General features: G+C 29.6%; 4 protein-coding genes across 7 annotated transcripts; 1 reads left to right on the top strand and 3 right to left on the bottom strand.

The window, feature by feature from the left end:
- Positions 1–1,453: 1,453 nt before the first annotated feature.
- Positions 1,454–6,577, bottom strand: LOC123291087 (HMG box-containing protein 4). Of its 4 annotated transcripts, XM_044871664.1 has the most exons (5): positions 6,472–6,577; positions 2,637–3,164; positions 2,161–2,420; positions 1,686–1,861; positions 1,459–1,561 (listed from the first exon to the last, which is right to left on the bottom strand). In XM_044871664.1, the coding sequence occupies exons 1-4, from the start codon at positions 6,506–6,508 to the stop codon at positions 1,688–1,690; spliced, it is 999 nt and encodes a 332-aa protein (XP_044727599.1). In that variant the 5' UTR covers positions 6,509–6,577; the 3' UTR covers positions 1,459–1,561; positions 1,686–1,687. The 4 variants fall into 4 exon arrangements, with proteins under 4 accessions (XP_044727509.1, XP_044727551.1, XP_044727599.1 ...); XM_044871574.1 differs by having other exon boundaries at positions 1,454–1,561; positions 2,161–3,164; XM_044871616.1 differs by having other exon boundaries at positions 1,454–1,553; positions 2,161–3,164.
- LOC123291449 (U3 small nucleolar ribonucleoprotein protein IMP4) lies at positions 4,941–5,966 on the bottom strand. The gene has a single exon (XM_044871782.1). The coding sequence runs from the start codon at positions 5,889–5,891 to the stop codon at positions 4,962–4,964; it is 930 nt and encodes a 309-aa protein (XP_044727717.1). The 5' UTR covers positions 5,892–5,966; the 3' UTR covers positions 4,941–4,961.
- Positions 6,578–6,748: 171 nt separating the features above from the next.
- Positions 6,749–9,452, top strand: LOC123296691 (E3 ubiquitin-protein ligase Hakai). Its single transcript, XM_044878281.1, has 5 exons — positions 6,749–7,149; positions 7,210–7,397; positions 7,862–8,038; positions 8,142–8,330; positions 8,529–9,452. The coding sequence occupies exons 1-5, from the start codon at positions 6,888–6,890 to the stop codon at positions 9,270–9,272; spliced, it is 1,560 nt and encodes a 519-aa protein (XP_044734216.1). The 5' UTR covers positions 6,749–6,887; the 3' UTR covers positions 9,273–9,452.
- A 3,127-nt stretch (positions 9,453–12,579) lies between these two features.
- Positions 12,580–16,896, bottom strand: LOC123305433 (transmembrane protein 115). Its single transcript, XM_044887146.1, has 3 exons — positions 16,164–16,896; positions 15,276–15,449; positions 12,580–14,203 (listed from the first exon to the last, which is right to left on the bottom strand). The coding sequence occupies exons 1-3, from the start codon at positions 16,868–16,870 to the stop codon at positions 13,891–13,893; spliced, it is 1,194 nt and encodes a 397-aa protein (XP_044743081.1). The 5' UTR covers positions 16,871–16,896; the 3' UTR covers positions 12,580–13,890.
- Between the last annotated feature and the right edge of the window lie 1,166 nt (positions 16,897–18,062).

The following is an 18,062-nucleotide window of genomic DNA, read 5'->3' as shown; positions in this document are numbered from 1 at the left end:
ATCGGGATCGGTTCTAAAGATTTTGATGAAAATTCGTATACTGATAGTATTTAACATAAGAGTAAAAGCAAAATGGGGGAGAGTCGCCATAAACGTGTCATTTATTCAAATGATAGAGTACTCAATTAAAGTATTGATTCTTCTCTGCGTTTCCGAGCAAAACAAGGAACTCATTAATCTCCTAAATGGTTCTGGGGTCTTTTGCATAAGGAACTGATTAACCTACAAAATCGATATTTTGTTGATGATAAATAAAGTAAAATAATACAGAGTAATACAAACAAAATTGGATTAAAATTGTAATTATTATTAATATATTCACTGTTCATTAAAAGGTATCAAAAAGTACCATATTGACAATTTTGATGAATATGAACCAAGTATGTAATCCTACTAAATTGGGGTCTCATTTTCTAATTTGTGATCAATTTAACCTAGCTCTAATAAGTTTCAAGAATTTGGTGTCCTGGTCCCAGAATTTAGCATATAAGTGATAGATAGCAAAAAATTGACATCACAGCTGAAAAGAATGATCCAAAATTAGTGTGTTTCAAAAAAAATTCCAATTAGAATGGATCAAATTTGCGTGGGGTATCAAAAAAATCAAATTTTTTAACTTTATGACGTCACCAGAATAAAAAAATTTAATTTTTCTCTATTACATCCAAATTTTATGCAATTTTGATAAACCAAGTATGTAATCCTACTAAATTTGGGTCATGTGGAATCCTGGTCCCGGAATTAAGCACATAAGTGATAGTTAGCGAAAAACAGGCACCACAGCTGATAAAAATAACCCAAAATTAGTGGGTTTCATAAAAAATTCTAATAAAATCAGATCAAATTTGCCTGTGTTATCAAAGAAATCGAATTTTTTAACTTTATGACTTTATTTAAATTAATGACCGCCTTTTACATGATGCTTTACTAACTTTTTGTTTTACGTATAAAACATACTTTTTGTTTTGTGCCTATATTTCTTATGCGCCGGTGGCGGGTGCCTCCTTTGCCACGCTCTAGTTACGAACCTGGTTATAAGTCGTTTTTCTTAACCTGGGTTAAAATCGGTGCCAGCGGTTTAATAACCACAATTGGTTAACATGAAATAATAGTGAATATGAGGGAAATACGAATGAAGTGAATGTCGTATGTATTTCGTGTAATTGTAATTGAAATAGAAATCATCCATAAGGATTACTTGCACGGCACAATTTTCGGTTGTTTATTTTTTAAATTCGCGTGGGCGAAAACGGCACATATGTTTTTGGATGGAATTAAAAATGTGTAATATAAACTCGGTATGAACTTTCAGGAAGTCATTATCAACTTAACTAATATGTCATGCAGTGTAGTTATTAGCAGGTTTGACTGTAATTATTATAAATAAATATAAACTCACTCATTGCATCGAAACATATCTTAATATATTTAAACACTTTTTTTTTTATAAAAATTACAAAATAAACTATATTTCAAACAATGAATATGCTCACCATATCTGTGATGACGTCGTCCAGACAAAAAATTTCCAATGTCGTAAAGTTTTTAATATCCTAAGAAACTAAAATGTGTAGATTAAAAAAAAATCATGATTATTAAATATATTTTTTGATAAGACTGAATCAAATTCTTTTGAAAAGTACCACTATAATAAAATTGTAATTATTACAAAAAAGGATAAATACTTTTAAAGTCCTGGCATAATATATGCAATATTATCAAGTGTTTTCGCCAATTGTTCAGGTGGACTGCCATGTTCTCCAATCTCTGGTACTTGTTGTGTAATACATAATAACGGACCCATAGCACATAACAAGGAGTCTAGTAGTACAGATAAGCTGCCAGATACTGCAATCTGTCCCTTTTATACACAACCAAAATAGTTATTATTATTTTCAAATTAAAATATTTACAGAATTCTCTCAAATTGATAATTTGTATATTTGTGCTATTCAGTATTCTGAAGAAAAAAATTTCTTTAGGTGAAATATCAAATGAATGATCAAATTGGGAATTAATCCGCTGTTATGTACCAACCTGTACTGCATTCCCCGTATTCCCTATTTTACTAACAATAAGTTTTTTTTTTTTTTAATAGGTAACTTAAATTTCAATTTTTTGAGAATTCTGCATGTTATTAAAATACATTGAATAACATACCTCGTGTTCTTTTAACCTTTCACCAATAATCATTAAACTTTCTCCTAGTAACTTTAGATGAGCTGCTACATCAACGGGCTGCGTTCCAGACACCTTAAATAAAGTAGTGTTGTCGCCCACTAATTTTTTTGGATCCGGTGGTGAAATTTGTATATTTGTGCCAACAACTGATGGTACACCAAGTTGTAATGATGGTGGTGACGCCGATGGTGATGTCATCTTTGGGTGACTTCTTTTATTAATAAATTTATTATTTTTGCCTGTATTTGCAAATTTAGTATTTATTGGTATGGATGTTTTAGAGTTGAGCCTCTTTGCCTTTTTACGCCAAGTGAACTTTTTATTATTTGGCACGGTGGCCCAAAGTTCACCTAACTTTTTTGACATTGTTGAAAAATCAATATTGGGCGTATTTTGAAATAATTGATGACGTACCTCTTTTGCCCATAACATGTACGCAGTACATCTGGTCTTACCTTTATCTTTCCGTTGAGTTTTTGTTCGGCCAACTATTTTTCCATCTTTTATAATAAGTTTCTTCTTTGATTTCTCTTGCATGTAAAGACTTTGATTTCCATGGCTGGGTGTTTCTTCTGCATGATCATCAAGACGTCGAAATCCTGGTGTATCACTTGCTTCATCGCCATCACTTCCCGAATCGCTTTCGATGCTTGAAGCCTCATTTGGTTCCCCATAATAATCATTGTCATAATCTGGATCTTCTTCATATTCTTCATATTCATATGATTCATTCCGTATTAAATCGTCTTGTTCTACTGCACCTTGCGCTTGATAATTTGGAGGTGCAACAGGTTTTCGTACTGGTGTAGATTGATGTAAAAGGGAACTGTCTGGTGACATTTCTGGAAATTTGCGTTGAGGAGTTGTAGGAATATGTCTTTTATATCGATTATCTAAATCATCTGGTGACTCGAAATCCACCAATTTTGATGATTTCTTTCGAACTCGTCCACTTCGCGATATTCCAGTTACTTCCAAATCACCTACATAAAATTGTTTATATGTAAAATTGTTTTTATCAATGGTCTTATGGGAATCACGGTAATATAAAATCTAGACAAGTTTGGTAAGGGCTTCACAACTGATTTGGTGAATATAAACATCATAAAGGGAGATCTCTATAGAATTGCTCCCGATCTCTCGATTTTCGACACTTGATTCCGGGGAATGGAAAAGAGGGTTAAAAATTTTGATGGTAAATCTAATAAATTGTCTAATTAGTTGTCGAAAAATTGTTTTGAACATAACTTATTATTGAAAATCGAATAAATGCACACTTTAATTTAGACAACAGACAAAATTTTTTTATTCATTTCCGGCGAAGGTTTACGAAAAAGTGTTTTCATTAAATGTCGTTATTTTATAAAGATTAGCTTTCTTAAAAAATTTAGTGTATCTTTTATTAGTCATTGCCATCAATTAATTCCAAAATAAAATATTTTTCTACAAAATCTTATATCAAGATATTTTTATATTATAAGATATTTTAAAAATAAAGAAAACTACTTATTTTCTGACATTATAAAATCAAAATCATATTTGTTTAAGGTCGTCTCCAAAAAATCATGTTTTCTTCTTCAGGATCATCTTTAAATCGTCTATATGCGTTAATGCCCTTTATAAGTAGGTAAATTTTTTAATATCCCTTACGGTGTTAAATTTTTAGATTTAAGCTGTAAAAGTTTGCGTTTTTAAAATGTAAATCCTATTAATTTGGAAAACTAATATTATATTTCCTATCCTATCCTATAAAAAAATTATAATATGCGACACTCGTTTAAAGTGATGAAATGAATGGCATTTGTGTGCTATTTCTTGTATAAGTGATTTTCTCTAAATCTTTAGTAGTACAATTAAACTAAATATCTAAAAATCTAATGCATTTTTGAAATTTTTCACAATTGTTTAGCTATTAGGCTGTAAAAACTTCGTAAAAAGTCGACCTCTCAGGGGCGTACCTAGTCCCCTTCTTTGGGGGGTTTTAATCAGTTTTTTACAAATTACAAAAAGCTATGCATTCAACAAAAGAAAAGTTAATTTAAAAATCTAGCTGAAGTATTTGTGCAAATTTTCGTTTTTTTTTGGTCTCGTTAATCTTGCAAGCCGTTAGAGATAGAATAAAAGTTTAAATGTAAAAGTTATTTCTTATAAAAAAATAAACAACCAAAATTTAAAGCGCAAGTCTCAAATATACACTCTCATACACTCATTTGGGGACGTTCTTAAGTTAATACTTTGTGATTCAGAAAATAATCATAATCTTATATTTGTGATTCAGGACATACTAACACTACTCATAAACTTATGACTGAAATAAAGATTTAGATAAATTTTGCGGTTTAAGTTTTTTATGAGACCATATCGTGAATAAAGTTGAAAGTTTCGCGATAGATATATAGAGACTATCTTATGATGGAAACCAGTGCAATCTTTAGCGACGTTTACTCGTGAATAGTTAATTTCACAAAATTAAGATGATAATAAAAATAAGGGTTCAGAAAAGAATCATAATCTTATATTTGTGATTCAGGACATACTAACACTACTCATAAACTTATGACTGAAATATTTAGATAAATTTTGCGGTTTAAGTTTTTTATGAGACCATATCGTGAATAAAGTTGAAAGCTTCACGATAGATCTTATGATGGAAACCAGTGAATAGTTAATTTCACAAAATTAACATGAAAATAAAAATAAGGGTTTTTTGAATAATTTACTCAAGATGTAATATGAAAGTTTTATTTAAAAAATACATAAATTTACAAAATATTAACAAACTATTCATCTTCTTGTTTCCAACCGTCTTCATCGCTAAAAAACCGACGTTTATGTGCTGTATTCATATATGGTCGTAACACCCATTCATTTTCAGAGGTATCTTCTACATCTAAGGTTCCTAATTTAATTTGATACAATTTTAATACAAATCGAGGTCCAACTTCATTTAACTCAACTTTTCTATCTACAGTTTTATACGTATGATGTCGGAATACAATTAGATCATCATGGTTAGCGAAAGTAATTACACGTTTCGAATCCTCTTTAGGTACTGGGAACAAATACTTCAAAATATTCATTGTTCGTTCGGCTAATTTGGTTTTAAAATTATGAAATATTAAATGTGGATACTGTTCGGACATAGTACCAATGTCTGGAATGTCGTGACGCATTACAACATCCGACATATTAAAATATGCTGTTGGCCCATATGGTAAATGGCAAATTACTAAAGCATCTGGAACACCCCGATGTTCGTGAACAATTATAAAATCTGTAACATCGTTTGCCCGACAAGCATTAACCAACTGTTTCATTTCATAATTACCACGGTTCATACGCTGTGCATTTGGGAATATTAAACGTAATTCTTTAACGAACATTTTTAATCGAGAACTTGGATCACGGGAGGTTGTTATAACAATTTTCGGATCTTCTACCCCAGCATATCGATATTCATCATCTTGAGAATTTGCAACTGCACCTCCACTTTCACCACCAACTAAAGCGGCTAGCTCTGGGCCACCATCTTCCCATTCGATTTTGTTTTGATAGTGTAAAGCTTTTGATTGTAAATCACCATGAATTGTTTTGTTTTCTTCTAGATGATGTTTTAATCTATCCTTTTTATCTTGAATTGATTTTTGTTTTGCTTCGACAGTTTTTCTGTATAAATATTCTCGACGTAATCTTGCTTGACGTCGCAACATTTTTACGAAATTGTTTTTTTCTTTTTTAGTGCTGCTTTCGAAACATGTGCTTCCAAAAGTTTGACAAAATATTGACGTATTTTACTATTTTACAATGATACCAACTTAAGATTATTTGGAAAGAAAAAACTAAACATCACTCACAAACTTATAAAATGTAAATATAAACAAAAACGCAAAAATGGAAATACAATTTTACTCTAACGCAATAACGTAACATTGTTTAAAATACAAAATTTTGGTATTTTTAAACTTTTGCGAATAAGAATTAGCGAAATAAATTAGAAGCATTCCTGAAATTATCATATCAGTCACTGCACCGCAGATATCGACAAGAAAAACCACTTCGCCATATCTTTAAGTTTATGATTTTACCTAAATAAACATTTTTCTCCTAGTAAATTTATTTAATTTAGCATATTGCAACTTTTAAATTATGTAAAATCTTATTAATTAAAAATAATTAACAATAGTTAGAAGAAAATATAGTTTTAATTTATTGTTATACCAAGTTCCCACTTTGTATTAGATAAAATTTATTTAAAAAAAAAAATTTAATTCTAAATATAAATAAACTTACCTTCAGTTTTTAATTTTTTTTGTGGATATCCTTCCATTTCCGAATCAATTTTCCAAGGTGTAGAATAAATATCCCGGGAGCTGTCAAATATTAATAAACATAAATTTATTTTTTTTTCTGGGGGAATTTTAGTTTTTGCAACATGAGCGTATTAAGCAATAATTTTTAGAAATTTATTAAATTTTATAAATATATAATTGAATATAACCTTTTCTATTTCTTTATAATAGAAAAGGTTTCATAAACTTTAAAAAAAAGTTTTCAATACTTTATATACATAATGAGCTTGTGGTATACTTTCATTTCAATCATTTGTGAGGTTTTGAGCTCGAACCCGGCGTATTAATAAATTAAGATTTTTTTTCCAAATTTTTTGTGTTATTTTATTTTATATAAAACTTGTATAAACTTTCATAATGAAAATGGATGACGATTCACCTCCAAAAAGAGGCCGGGGCCGTGGTCGTGGAGGTCGCGGGCGTGGACGTGGACGGGGTCGTGGAAGAGGACGTGGTAAAAAGGCAATTAAAAATATAATAGAAAGTGATGAAGAAACAGTCGAAATTCAACAAGCAGCTAGTACTGAAAATGTTGATACAAAAGCTATGGAAACAGTTGAAGATGCTCAAGAATCGACTGAGAATATACAAGAAAATGATGAGAATGCACCACCGAAAAGTAATCATTTGATTTTATATATAAAAGTTAAATTGTTTTATAATTGAATTCCAATTTTAGTTGATTTAGAGGCTGATATATCGCAATTAGAAGCACCTACTTTTACAACGCTAAATCGTGGTCCACCAGAACCAATGTTACGTTTAGATTGGTCGCATAAAGTTAATTTAATAGGTGAAAAAGTGTTGAATCCTATGATTCACTGTTGTGACAAATGTTTGAAACCAATTTTGATTTATGGACGAATGGTAAGTTTTCTTTATTAATTTTTCCAAATACTTAAGTATTTTTTCTGTAGGAAGTTTTACATAAACTTTCACAGGTTTAAATATTTCAGAGGAACTACCGGTTTCTTAAAAAATTTTTTTAAATACAAACTAGCATATTTACGAGCATTTTAAGCTGATGCTTCAACTGATTTGATAAGAAGTTGCATGCGGACTCGATTTTCACTAATTGTGTATACTTTTGTTGTTACATTAATTATTCTTTAAAATTTACTCAGACATTTCATCAAATTAACGTACTGCTAAGCTACCTTAGCAATTATCTATATAATCTGTATGCGAAAAAATACATATATTCTAAGTAAATGTTTGTCAAATAATATTATTTTACTAGCAAGACAATTTCATGCAACTCCTGTTAAATTTTAAGGATTACCAAGTTCATAACGCTTTATAATGTTAAAAAACCATCCGTTTAATTCCAGATTCCATGTAAACATGTATTTTGTCTATGGTGTGCTCGACGTGAAGCTCAACAATGTCCTAGATGTATGGAAAAAGTAACTCGTGTTGAACAAACTGGTCTTGGGACGGTATTTATGTGTACTCATGCGGGTACACGCTATGGGAATACTGGATGTAGACGTACATATCTCTCACAGGTATAAAAATCCATTTAAAAACTTGAATTGAATTTAACGTATTTGCCATTTTGATAGACAATTTGCAAAAATTTAATATTCATTGAGCGTAAATATATTTTAGCGTGACTTACAAGCACACATAAATCATCGTCATTTACCGTCTGGTCAACAAACTACAAATCAACCTCCAACTTCCCAAGAAATATATGCGGCTATTGTCAATAAATTACCACCGGCACCAGAGCCACCTGTAGAAAAACATCAACAGCCTCAACATACCACATCGGTGCCGCCACCAAGATTGAAAACGGTATGCAAAATTACAGGGTATCACTTAAACGTGTTGAAAAGTTTGTTCTTGGTCCCATTAGTATTCATAAGACCTTGATAGTTTCTTTTGTGACGTAATACCATATAAAAAATTTAAATTCATACACGTTTTAAGTTGAATCCTGAATAGACGAAGTTTTCGTTAAAAATATTACTAAACATTGTTTTTCCATTTTAGCAAATGATTCATCAACACATGAGTCAAATGAATTTAAGTCATGATCCAAGAAATAGTGCTCAACAAGCGCCTCAACAAGCTCCCCAACAAGTACCACCTCCAACAGTATCAAGCATGCACGATGTTTCAGCCTCACACCAATCACATTTACGACATCGTCCTCCTCATTATTCGACCCCTACAATCACAACAAACACATCGAACACACTACGAACTAACTTAATCACAGTTCCAATTCAAGAAACAGCTGTTGTACAACAACCAGCTCCTATACATGAAACATTACCTCCACAGAGCTATTATAATCAATACCCAACAACATATGTAGCTCCAATGGCACATCCCGTATCAAATCTCGCCCATACCACTCCTGCCATGACTCCACACCCGGCTGCTAATCTTGTACATACAATACCACCTCCGACAGCTCAACCTTTAGCTCCACCTGTACAACCCATGATGACTCCGATTCATAATTTAACTATACCTCCGCCACACATAGCAACTACGCAACCTCCAGGTGCTGGTAGTTACTATGCTGCCCCACAAACGTATCAAACAGCTGGGTATACGACACCAGCACCACAATTTGCAGCACCAACAGCTCCCCCGCAGTATGTACCAGCAGCGGCACCAGCTCCGTATCCACCTACGGCTCAAGCTCCTCCAGCACCTCAACAACGTATAGGTTATGAATATCAACCTAATCAACAATGGACTAATAATCAACAATACTATAGGTAGTTGGATCTATTGCAAATTATTAGAGTTTTAAATTAAATATAATTTTATCTAAATAATAAGTTATTGTTTTTCTTCAAAATTGGTATAATAGATTTTTAAATAAAAATAGTATGATTATAACAAATCGAAACCAAATTTGATACTTCTAACTTTAGCTAAGGTCGAAAACATTCGAAATCAAATTTCACTAAAAAATAAAATTATTTGTATGTAGGAATTACGTGGCGATATCATATGGTATTTACGAAGTGTAATTAATTTTTATTTCATTTCATTTGTCTTTGCCTTTTAGGGCGAAATTTTGGATTTGAAAATTAAGATAGTTTGCGATGTATTTTCATGTATAAATTGGTTGACAATACAACTTAAAACTGCTCTTTAGAACTGTTAAACAAAATTTTTTATGAAGATTCGGGAATATTCTACAAAATTTTATTTAAATCTAATTATTTTTAAAATTTTCTATTTTTCCTTGAATTTCGGGAACTAAGCATTGAAAATATCTGTAAATTTTAACAAAAACAAAGTATTTTTTGTTTGTTTTAGTAATTTGTTAATTATATACCGTAATAATAAATTAAAACCCCGGTTGTATTTCACTCTTTCTTAGACACCCATTTTTTACATAATTGTGAACATTAGACATGGTACTCTAGCTCATAACAATTGAATGTATTAGAAAGACCTGTACAGATTTGACAAAGTATTAATATTAATAGTTGACGAATAATTAGTATATACTTTATCAAAATATATATAACGTTAAAATTTTGACAATTTCTTAATACACTTATAGCCGTTCAAGCTTTTTTTTACGTGCAGGGTGTAGGAATTTGTGAAGAAAATGTTAAGAAAAAATTGGAAATTTGACAGTATGAGCTGAGAATTCTTTACATTTCAGGTTTGTGGTGATGAACTTTGAAAACAAGGTAGAGATATGAGTGTGTGTGACCATTCTGTTTCGAGGATAAATTTTCTAGCGCTCATGACTTTTAAATACAATAACGTTAACACTGTGTGTCAAATTTCCAATTCCATGCGATTTTTTTTTTTAATTTCAAACATCCTGTAGATAGAAAAGAACACTTCCCTAGCTACAAGTGTATTGAGAAATTCTAATTATTGAACGTTATCTATCGTTTGAGGAAGTCTTGCTGTAATAACGCGGATCTTAGGTATAATTAAATTCAAATATAGTGGTCGTAAAGATTCTGATTAAAGTGTTTATAGAGACATTGGAGTTTTAAATTCTATAATCGGGATTTAATGAGACATTACGTGTATGTTAACATAATCATCCGAAAATATATGACAACTTTTAAACCAATTAAGGACGTTCATTACACATATAAGTTATTTATAAAAAAATTTTTAACCATTGTAAAAATGGATTAGAAAAGAAAAGTATATTAATTTTTTGCTACTTTTTATTGTATTTTTTTAATTGAAAAATAGAAGATTTAACACATACGTTAATATATTATTTCTTGAAATTGTGATTTAAAAAAATTAACTTTATAAATTTTTCTAATTTTTTTTAATCAACAGATTTTAATTATAATTAAATGTCACTAAAATTTTACAATACCTGCCAATTATTTCTATGAGAAAAATAAAAAACTCATTTTAAAAATCTGACAATGTTTATTCTCATATACACCGATACCACCATCCATGCGGTAATATCTTTGCGTTCCATCTCGCGTCTGCAAATGTAATGAACGTCCTTGTCCAGCGCATGCGTAATTACTCTTTCGGTATATCGAAGAACATAAGAAAATGATGTATAGGGCTGAAGCATGGAATATAGAGGTAGCACTCAGTACTTGATAAAAGAGCCTCAGTACTTACATATTAAAAATTAGAAGAACCAAAATATAAATTTTCGACCAGCATATGTTTATTTAGAGAAATTATAAATATGATCCAAAGTTTGCATTTTGTATCAACAGGCGTTCCCAAACTCTATTTAAATGTATCCCATTGTGTATAAAAAAGATAATCGAAATAAGTTATGTATACAGCTTATTTCAAATTTAAATAATTTTAATAAACTTAAATAATGATTTTTTTTATAATTTACACAAAACTGAATTTGTAATATATTTTTTTTAAAATACAAAACAAAATCACTGTTAAAAAAGCAGAGTTTAGTTTTTAGAAAAACAAAACTATTTTACCTCATGATTAAAAAACCGATGTCAAACTTTTGTTTTATAATTTTTTAGGTCTGGATGATTCTTAGAATATTGGTTTTTTTAAATCGACAATAGTTCTGTCACTATATACAACAATATTTTCTCTCTTTTATATACAACCACACATTTACTTTTGTAATTTTCGTGAGCGAACAAACTAACATTTTATAGTTTTATTAATTTACTAGTGTTCGCCCCACGGCTTTGCCCACGTGAAACTATTCGTTCAAAATTCAATGAACTCAGTGGCTAAATGCATTGTTTGAAGGTTGCATATAAATAAAAATTGTGTGCAACATCTAAATACTAGCTAGTTTCGATTTTTCGAGCCACTTAAATATATCATAATATGCAAACACAATATATTATTATAATATGCCAACAATACAAAGGTTTTAAAATTAGAACATTTTTGAAACCATTCATCCTTATATTTATTTCAAAAATTGTATTATATACAATATGTAATTATAACAAAATATTTAACAAGTATCATCTTCATTATATTTTTAGAGAAAAAGAAAGGTAACTTAAATGATTACAAAAAAACTTGTTGGTAAGTTTTCAATAACATACCATCTTAATAATTTTTAGGTGAGTAAATATTAATAAAAAATTTTTTTTGTATAAATAACGTGGATTAAATTTTAAAGAAGAAACAATTTTTTTAAAACAATAAAAAAGACACAAAATATAAAATGGTTTATTCGAATACAAAAATTAAGATTTTTGTAATTTTATTGAATTCACTAGATTTAATTTTGTCTTTGCAACAAAATTGTCAAGTTTTGGCAAGCCTCATTTGCACCTATTCAAAAAAAATTAGTTTCTATTATAAAACATAACATAATTCCAGAATAACTTGTTTCAAATGAAGCTAAATTATTATCACAAGAATGCGAAATACTCAACTCTATCAAATATCTGATCATAGTATATTGTGGTCAGTAGATAGGTTCATTTGAAGGGCATAATTTGTAGGGAATGCATTCAGTAATCACTTGACTAGGCTAGATAGCAGATTTTTTTTAATGTGCAGTTACTCTAGCCGCTAGCAAGAATATAAAGGGATTTCCAACATATTCAGAACATTTCCTGTGTTTTTGACTCGTAGAATCGATTTTGATTTCGAATAAAATTATGAAAAAACGATTCTACAGGTAAAAAAGGGAATGTTCTGAACATCTTTTTAGTGCCTTTATGCGTTTGCTCGCGACTGGAATAACTACAAGTTAAAAAAGTATTCTAGATAGAACAGCAGAATGATCCAACTAGTATTGACTATTGGTTAAATTCGATAAATTTTACTATTACGTGACTGTATTATTCATTTGGATTAATTGTGATGTTGTTTATTTTTACTATAAAAATTAAATTCAACTATTGGTAAACACTTTGCAAAAGAGTCTCTTCAGAATAATAGTAAAATGTTAGCCATGTTTAGCTAATTTTATATCGGTGTGCTGCATTCATTTGTTTTTTGCAAAGAATTTTCTATCAAATCCAATAAGTTAAAAAATCCATCATTGATTCTATTATGGTCCAAAGTGGTGTACGAAAAAATATTGACTTCCTGCCTTCACAGGACAAATTTTAAAGAATTTAATGCAAAAAGAATTATCACCTTCATATTAATTTTTAAACATTATTAAGTTTATAAAATGGTGATAAATTTAAGGATTTCGTTGTTTGTGTGAAGTTGGAGATCCTGTATAATACTTTATATTAACCTAGTTATACTTTAGTTATTTTTTATTCCGTATAATAATAATGCCCTATTAAATTTTTATGATTACTTGAAAAAGTTGAGATTATTTAAAAACTTTCATATTTAAATGCGAATGAGACAAAAATAAGTAAGACTTTAGCAGAAAACCATTTTAATTCATAAATGGATGGATGAAATATAATAACCATATATTTAATACTCCTATAATGCTGGTAGGGATCTGAAGCCGGGCGAAGCCCATACGATGCAGACATATATCCATTTATCCTTCTCGCGAAACGGCGAGCCTTATACGCATGTCCGCATGTACCATTAGTTTGTATATGACAGCTTATACATAAATGTGCATTATGTTGATTTATTTGAATATTTTCGACAGAGATAGAAACAGCCATTTGCTGTGTCTTACGGTCTGATATTTCCACTTAAGGGTGCTAGCAATTTAGGAGTATTAAGTATATGATAAAAAAATAAATACTTAATACCAACATAAAATAAATTAAATTTTTTACTCAATTTGTATTTACGCTCTCAAAAATTTTATTCGCGTAAATTTTCCATTTTTTAACAAGAAGGGATTGGATTTATCAATTAACCCTGAATTAGTATTAAGTAGTGTCCTTATAGATTTACAAATTTACAAAAAAAATTTGCGTTATTTATTTTTTTAGTACTTTTATTAAATTAAAAATCACGTTTGTTCGATGTTTATATTTAAACTAGGTGCTGCTGAGGTTGACGCTGATGATGTAGATTGTTGTTGTGTCGATAAAGATGAAGGTATTGTTGATGGCATAATTGGAACAAATGCAGTATTTGGACTTGGTGTTACAATACTATTTTTATTAGGTACTGAAATTGGGAGATTTCCTTGCAAATTGGGTTGAATAATTGGTTGTAATATTTTTTGATTTGTTTTTGGTATTAATGGTTGCCTGTCTTTACTTGAATGTCCTTCAGCTGTCCTTGATAGTCTTTCACTTAATGCTTTCAATGCAATTTGCCTTTAGAAAGAAAAAATAAATAAATAAATTGCTTATATTTACAAATCTCAATGCTAATGCTAAAAAATGCAAAAAATATCTGACTTGCCCGTAACTTTTTTTAACCAATATTTATTTCAAATTTCCCAGTTTTTGATTTGTTATCAGAAAGTAACGAAAAATAAGAAAATTTGCTTTTTAGTATTACAAACGTTTTCTAACCTCTATACGTACGTTTTGATAAATTAAATGCCAAAAACTATTATAGTAAAATTTAAAAAGTAAATGTTTTAATTAGTTTGAATCAATTTATATATTGTGCACTTTATGACCCACCCCGTACTCAATTAAATCACTATAAGACATGAGAAATACAGTATCCATTATGGTAATTCTTATGCATCACAATTCTAATTATCTTCGCATTAATTTTATCACAAGTTTCAACATACTGCATGCGAAAGAAAAAGAATAGACTTCAGACGAATATTTCTATCGAATTATTTATATTATGAAAAAAGCAATTTTCAAACAAAAGTTGTTCTTTTTCTAAATTTCTCTCCGTTTAAAAGTTGTCAATTTTGGGTAGTCTGTAAACCCCCCCCCCTCTCTCGGTTTTTCCCAAAAAAAAGAGGCTATTTGTCTCCTTATTCAACATGCATATACTAATTATATTACCAACAATTAAACGGTAGAGCCCGTGGCGTGGTTTTTCGAAATTTTTTCAGAATGGCTGTTGATAATAATTCGTAATAATTAAAACAGGACGTGGATTCGTTTTCAGTAGTACCAATTTAGACTTCCAGAGTACTTACTATTTATCAATAGTAAATACATTGTTACGCACTCCTGATTTTCAGGGGTCTTTAGAGCAGAAGCTTAACAGAATCTAGGTACACAAGAATAGAATTCTTAGCTTATTTTTGTATCTGTATTATATTCCCTCACAGAAGACTACATGGTTTGAGTGTTGAAACTCATTAAACAGATCTGCCTACAAAAGTCCGATTAAATCGAAAATTAGCTTCAATACAAGTTATTCCACGTACAAGTCATCAAATCAACGAGTTTTTGTGAACTTTAATCATCATACCTTCGTCTTTCCATATCATGTGGGTCAATTCCAGGAAGTGTAACTGTAACTCCAGTTGGATTTGCCATGTCATATCGACGAACTACTTTTCGGCAAAGCCCAATGCGTACAAGTGCACTGTAAACGGTATTACTGACAACTGCTATCGGTGGTTGCAGGACATTTGGAAAGAAACTGTAAAAAAATTTAACAAAATATGTTAGTATTATCGTCTTGAATATCAATTTTTCTATACGAGGGAACTGTTTCTTAAAATTGGTTTTTGAAAAACCAAACACTAAAACGGTTAGTTAGTATTAATTATTCACTTTTTTTATATTGGGCTTTAAAGTTAAGATCTTAGCGTCACAACATAAAAAATTTAACCAATCTTATTAATCAAACATGTTGTATATTTTCTTAGTGTACTTTTTGCCAAGAAAATCTGATTTATATCGAATCACTTCTTATCAAATTATATTTTTAAACTTAAGTAAAAGCTAAAATATTACCACTATTAGTTCTTATTTTAACTACTAAAAACACCAAACCAAAGAAACCAAGCATTGTTAGCTTTTCCAATTCGTTTTTTGATTTGGTAAAATTTGTAAAATATTAAAATAGTAATACCCCGTCATTATAAATTAGCATACTTTCACTTCATTAGCTAACAGGCATAAAAGTTTTGTCCAATTGCAAGAAATTGTTTATGTACGTAGCTCAGCAATTAAAAAAAGATTAAAGATTTCGTGTTCCATACCCAAATAAAGTAGTTGATTTTTCATTATTCTATGGAACCTAATATAAATTTTATCACTATTACATGGTAAACAATCAGACACGTCATTACGTGTTAACTTTTATATATGGAAAAACTGATCTAAAATTCGATTTATTTAGAATATTTACCTGGCGAAACAGAAATTATCGTTCATATCACCTCGGGATCCATTATTATGTCTTTGATAAAATCTTAAATAAACCCATCCCACAAACAAACCATTAAAAAACATTGTGGGGTAGCGTCCTTCTAACAATCCCACTAAATATAAAATCAATGACATCATGCCACATGCTAACGGAATATTTCTATTCTTAATTTTTCCAATTGGACTCCGGAATAGAACATGATCAGGCATTATTTGTTTTACCGCCACGGATACACCAGCAATATATCCAGCCAATCCATGTATGTGGACGTTAAATAACAAGTCCGTATTAAATGTACACATATACAAGATCAAATAAAACACTGTACTTAAAATCGCAACACCAAAATTAACAACCGCAAAAAATATTAACATCTCGAATTGACCCCATAATGGTTCAATTAATTTACCACATAAACCTACAGTTATAATATCAACTAATGCTTCATAAAAATGTACTTCTAAAAAACAGAATGTAAATGCTGTCCATAGCCAAAATGTTGGTGGTAACAGGTTTCCTGGTGTTACCGCTAAATAATCAATTGCTGTTTGTGAAAAAGATAACAAATAACTAACTAAAACCACAACACATATTGATTTAACTGTTGTACTTGTATTGCCTAATAATGCCCCAAATTGTTGACGAAGATACGGTATATTTCTACTAAATGCCCGTACAGTGGCCATTTTCGTGGCCAACTGTCAAAATGAGCCAACCCAATATTTAAATGTCAAATGATCTGCCCGACTAGATTTTTTTATGTAGAATTATAAAGTTGCGTTTAAATGCGTAATTACATTGCTCATGTTTAACATTTAAAATTAATTCGCTGTTTGTTTTAATTATAAACTTTACAGCTAATTTTTTACCGTTTTGCTCTTAAATAAAATTATTTGAAAATAAATTAGATTTTAGCTAATTATATTTTATTTTTAAATTAATAGCATTCCGAAAGCTTCTTCATTCATGACAAACTCAAGGCCCTAAATAGATGCGCAATGTAAAATGTGTTGGGCATAAAAAGAATATCCAAAATGTAAAAATAAGGAAATTACATAAATTATACGATAAGAGTTTATTAGGAAACTCGTGGAAACTTCTGCATTTTTAAGTTTTAATTTTCTATTATACATTTTTTTAACCAATTTCAAAAAAGGGGAAGGTTCTCAATTCGACTGTATTTTTTTAATTTTTTTTTAATGTTTGTTACCTCAGAATTTTCGACTGGGTGAACCGATTTTAATGATTCTTGTTTTACTGACTAATTAGTTAGTGTACTTCAGATTCACTAAACATCATTTAAAAAATAACGATAATATAATGTAGTTACAATACAATTATTGTTATTTTTGGAGTTGGTATCAGCCAAGTTGGAATGACAATTGACAAAAAATTGTAGTTTAAACGCTGCTTAAATTTTGATTTGAAATTAAATCACAGGCCCTGATTACAATCAAATTCAAATTTTTTTTTTTTTTTTGGAAAGCAATCAAAATTTACAAAAAACAATATTTAAAAAAATAGAAATTCTTTATATCTTTTTAAGAAAAATAGCGTATTTTTGAGAATTAAAAGTAAATTAGCAATTTTCCCAAATAAAGTCTATGCTTTTCAGCTTTTGTCAAAATAGTCTTTACGCATATAAGCTTTTAGGGCAACATGAATATTTTATTTTTAAATAATTTTATATAATATAATTTAAGAAAAATGCAAGTTAATAAAACTAAAATAACTCAAAAATGTGCTTTTAAAATTTATGTTTTCACCAAGCTTGAGTAGAAAGAAAAATATTTGTCTCTTAGAGACTAAAAAAATAACCTAACTGTCAAATATACTATTTTATATAAATTTCTATTTTTAAAATACTCTTGTGTTCCA

This window comes from Chrysoperla carnea, chromosome 1 (assembly GCF_905475395.1).
Source record: "Chrysoperla carnea chromosome 1, inChrCarn1.1, whole genome shotgun sequence".
Lineage (NCBI taxonomy): Eukaryota > Metazoa > Arthropoda > Insecta > Neuroptera > Chrysopidae > Chrysoperla > Chrysoperla carnea.
This window is presented reverse-complemented; position numbering and strand designations above follow the sequence as displayed.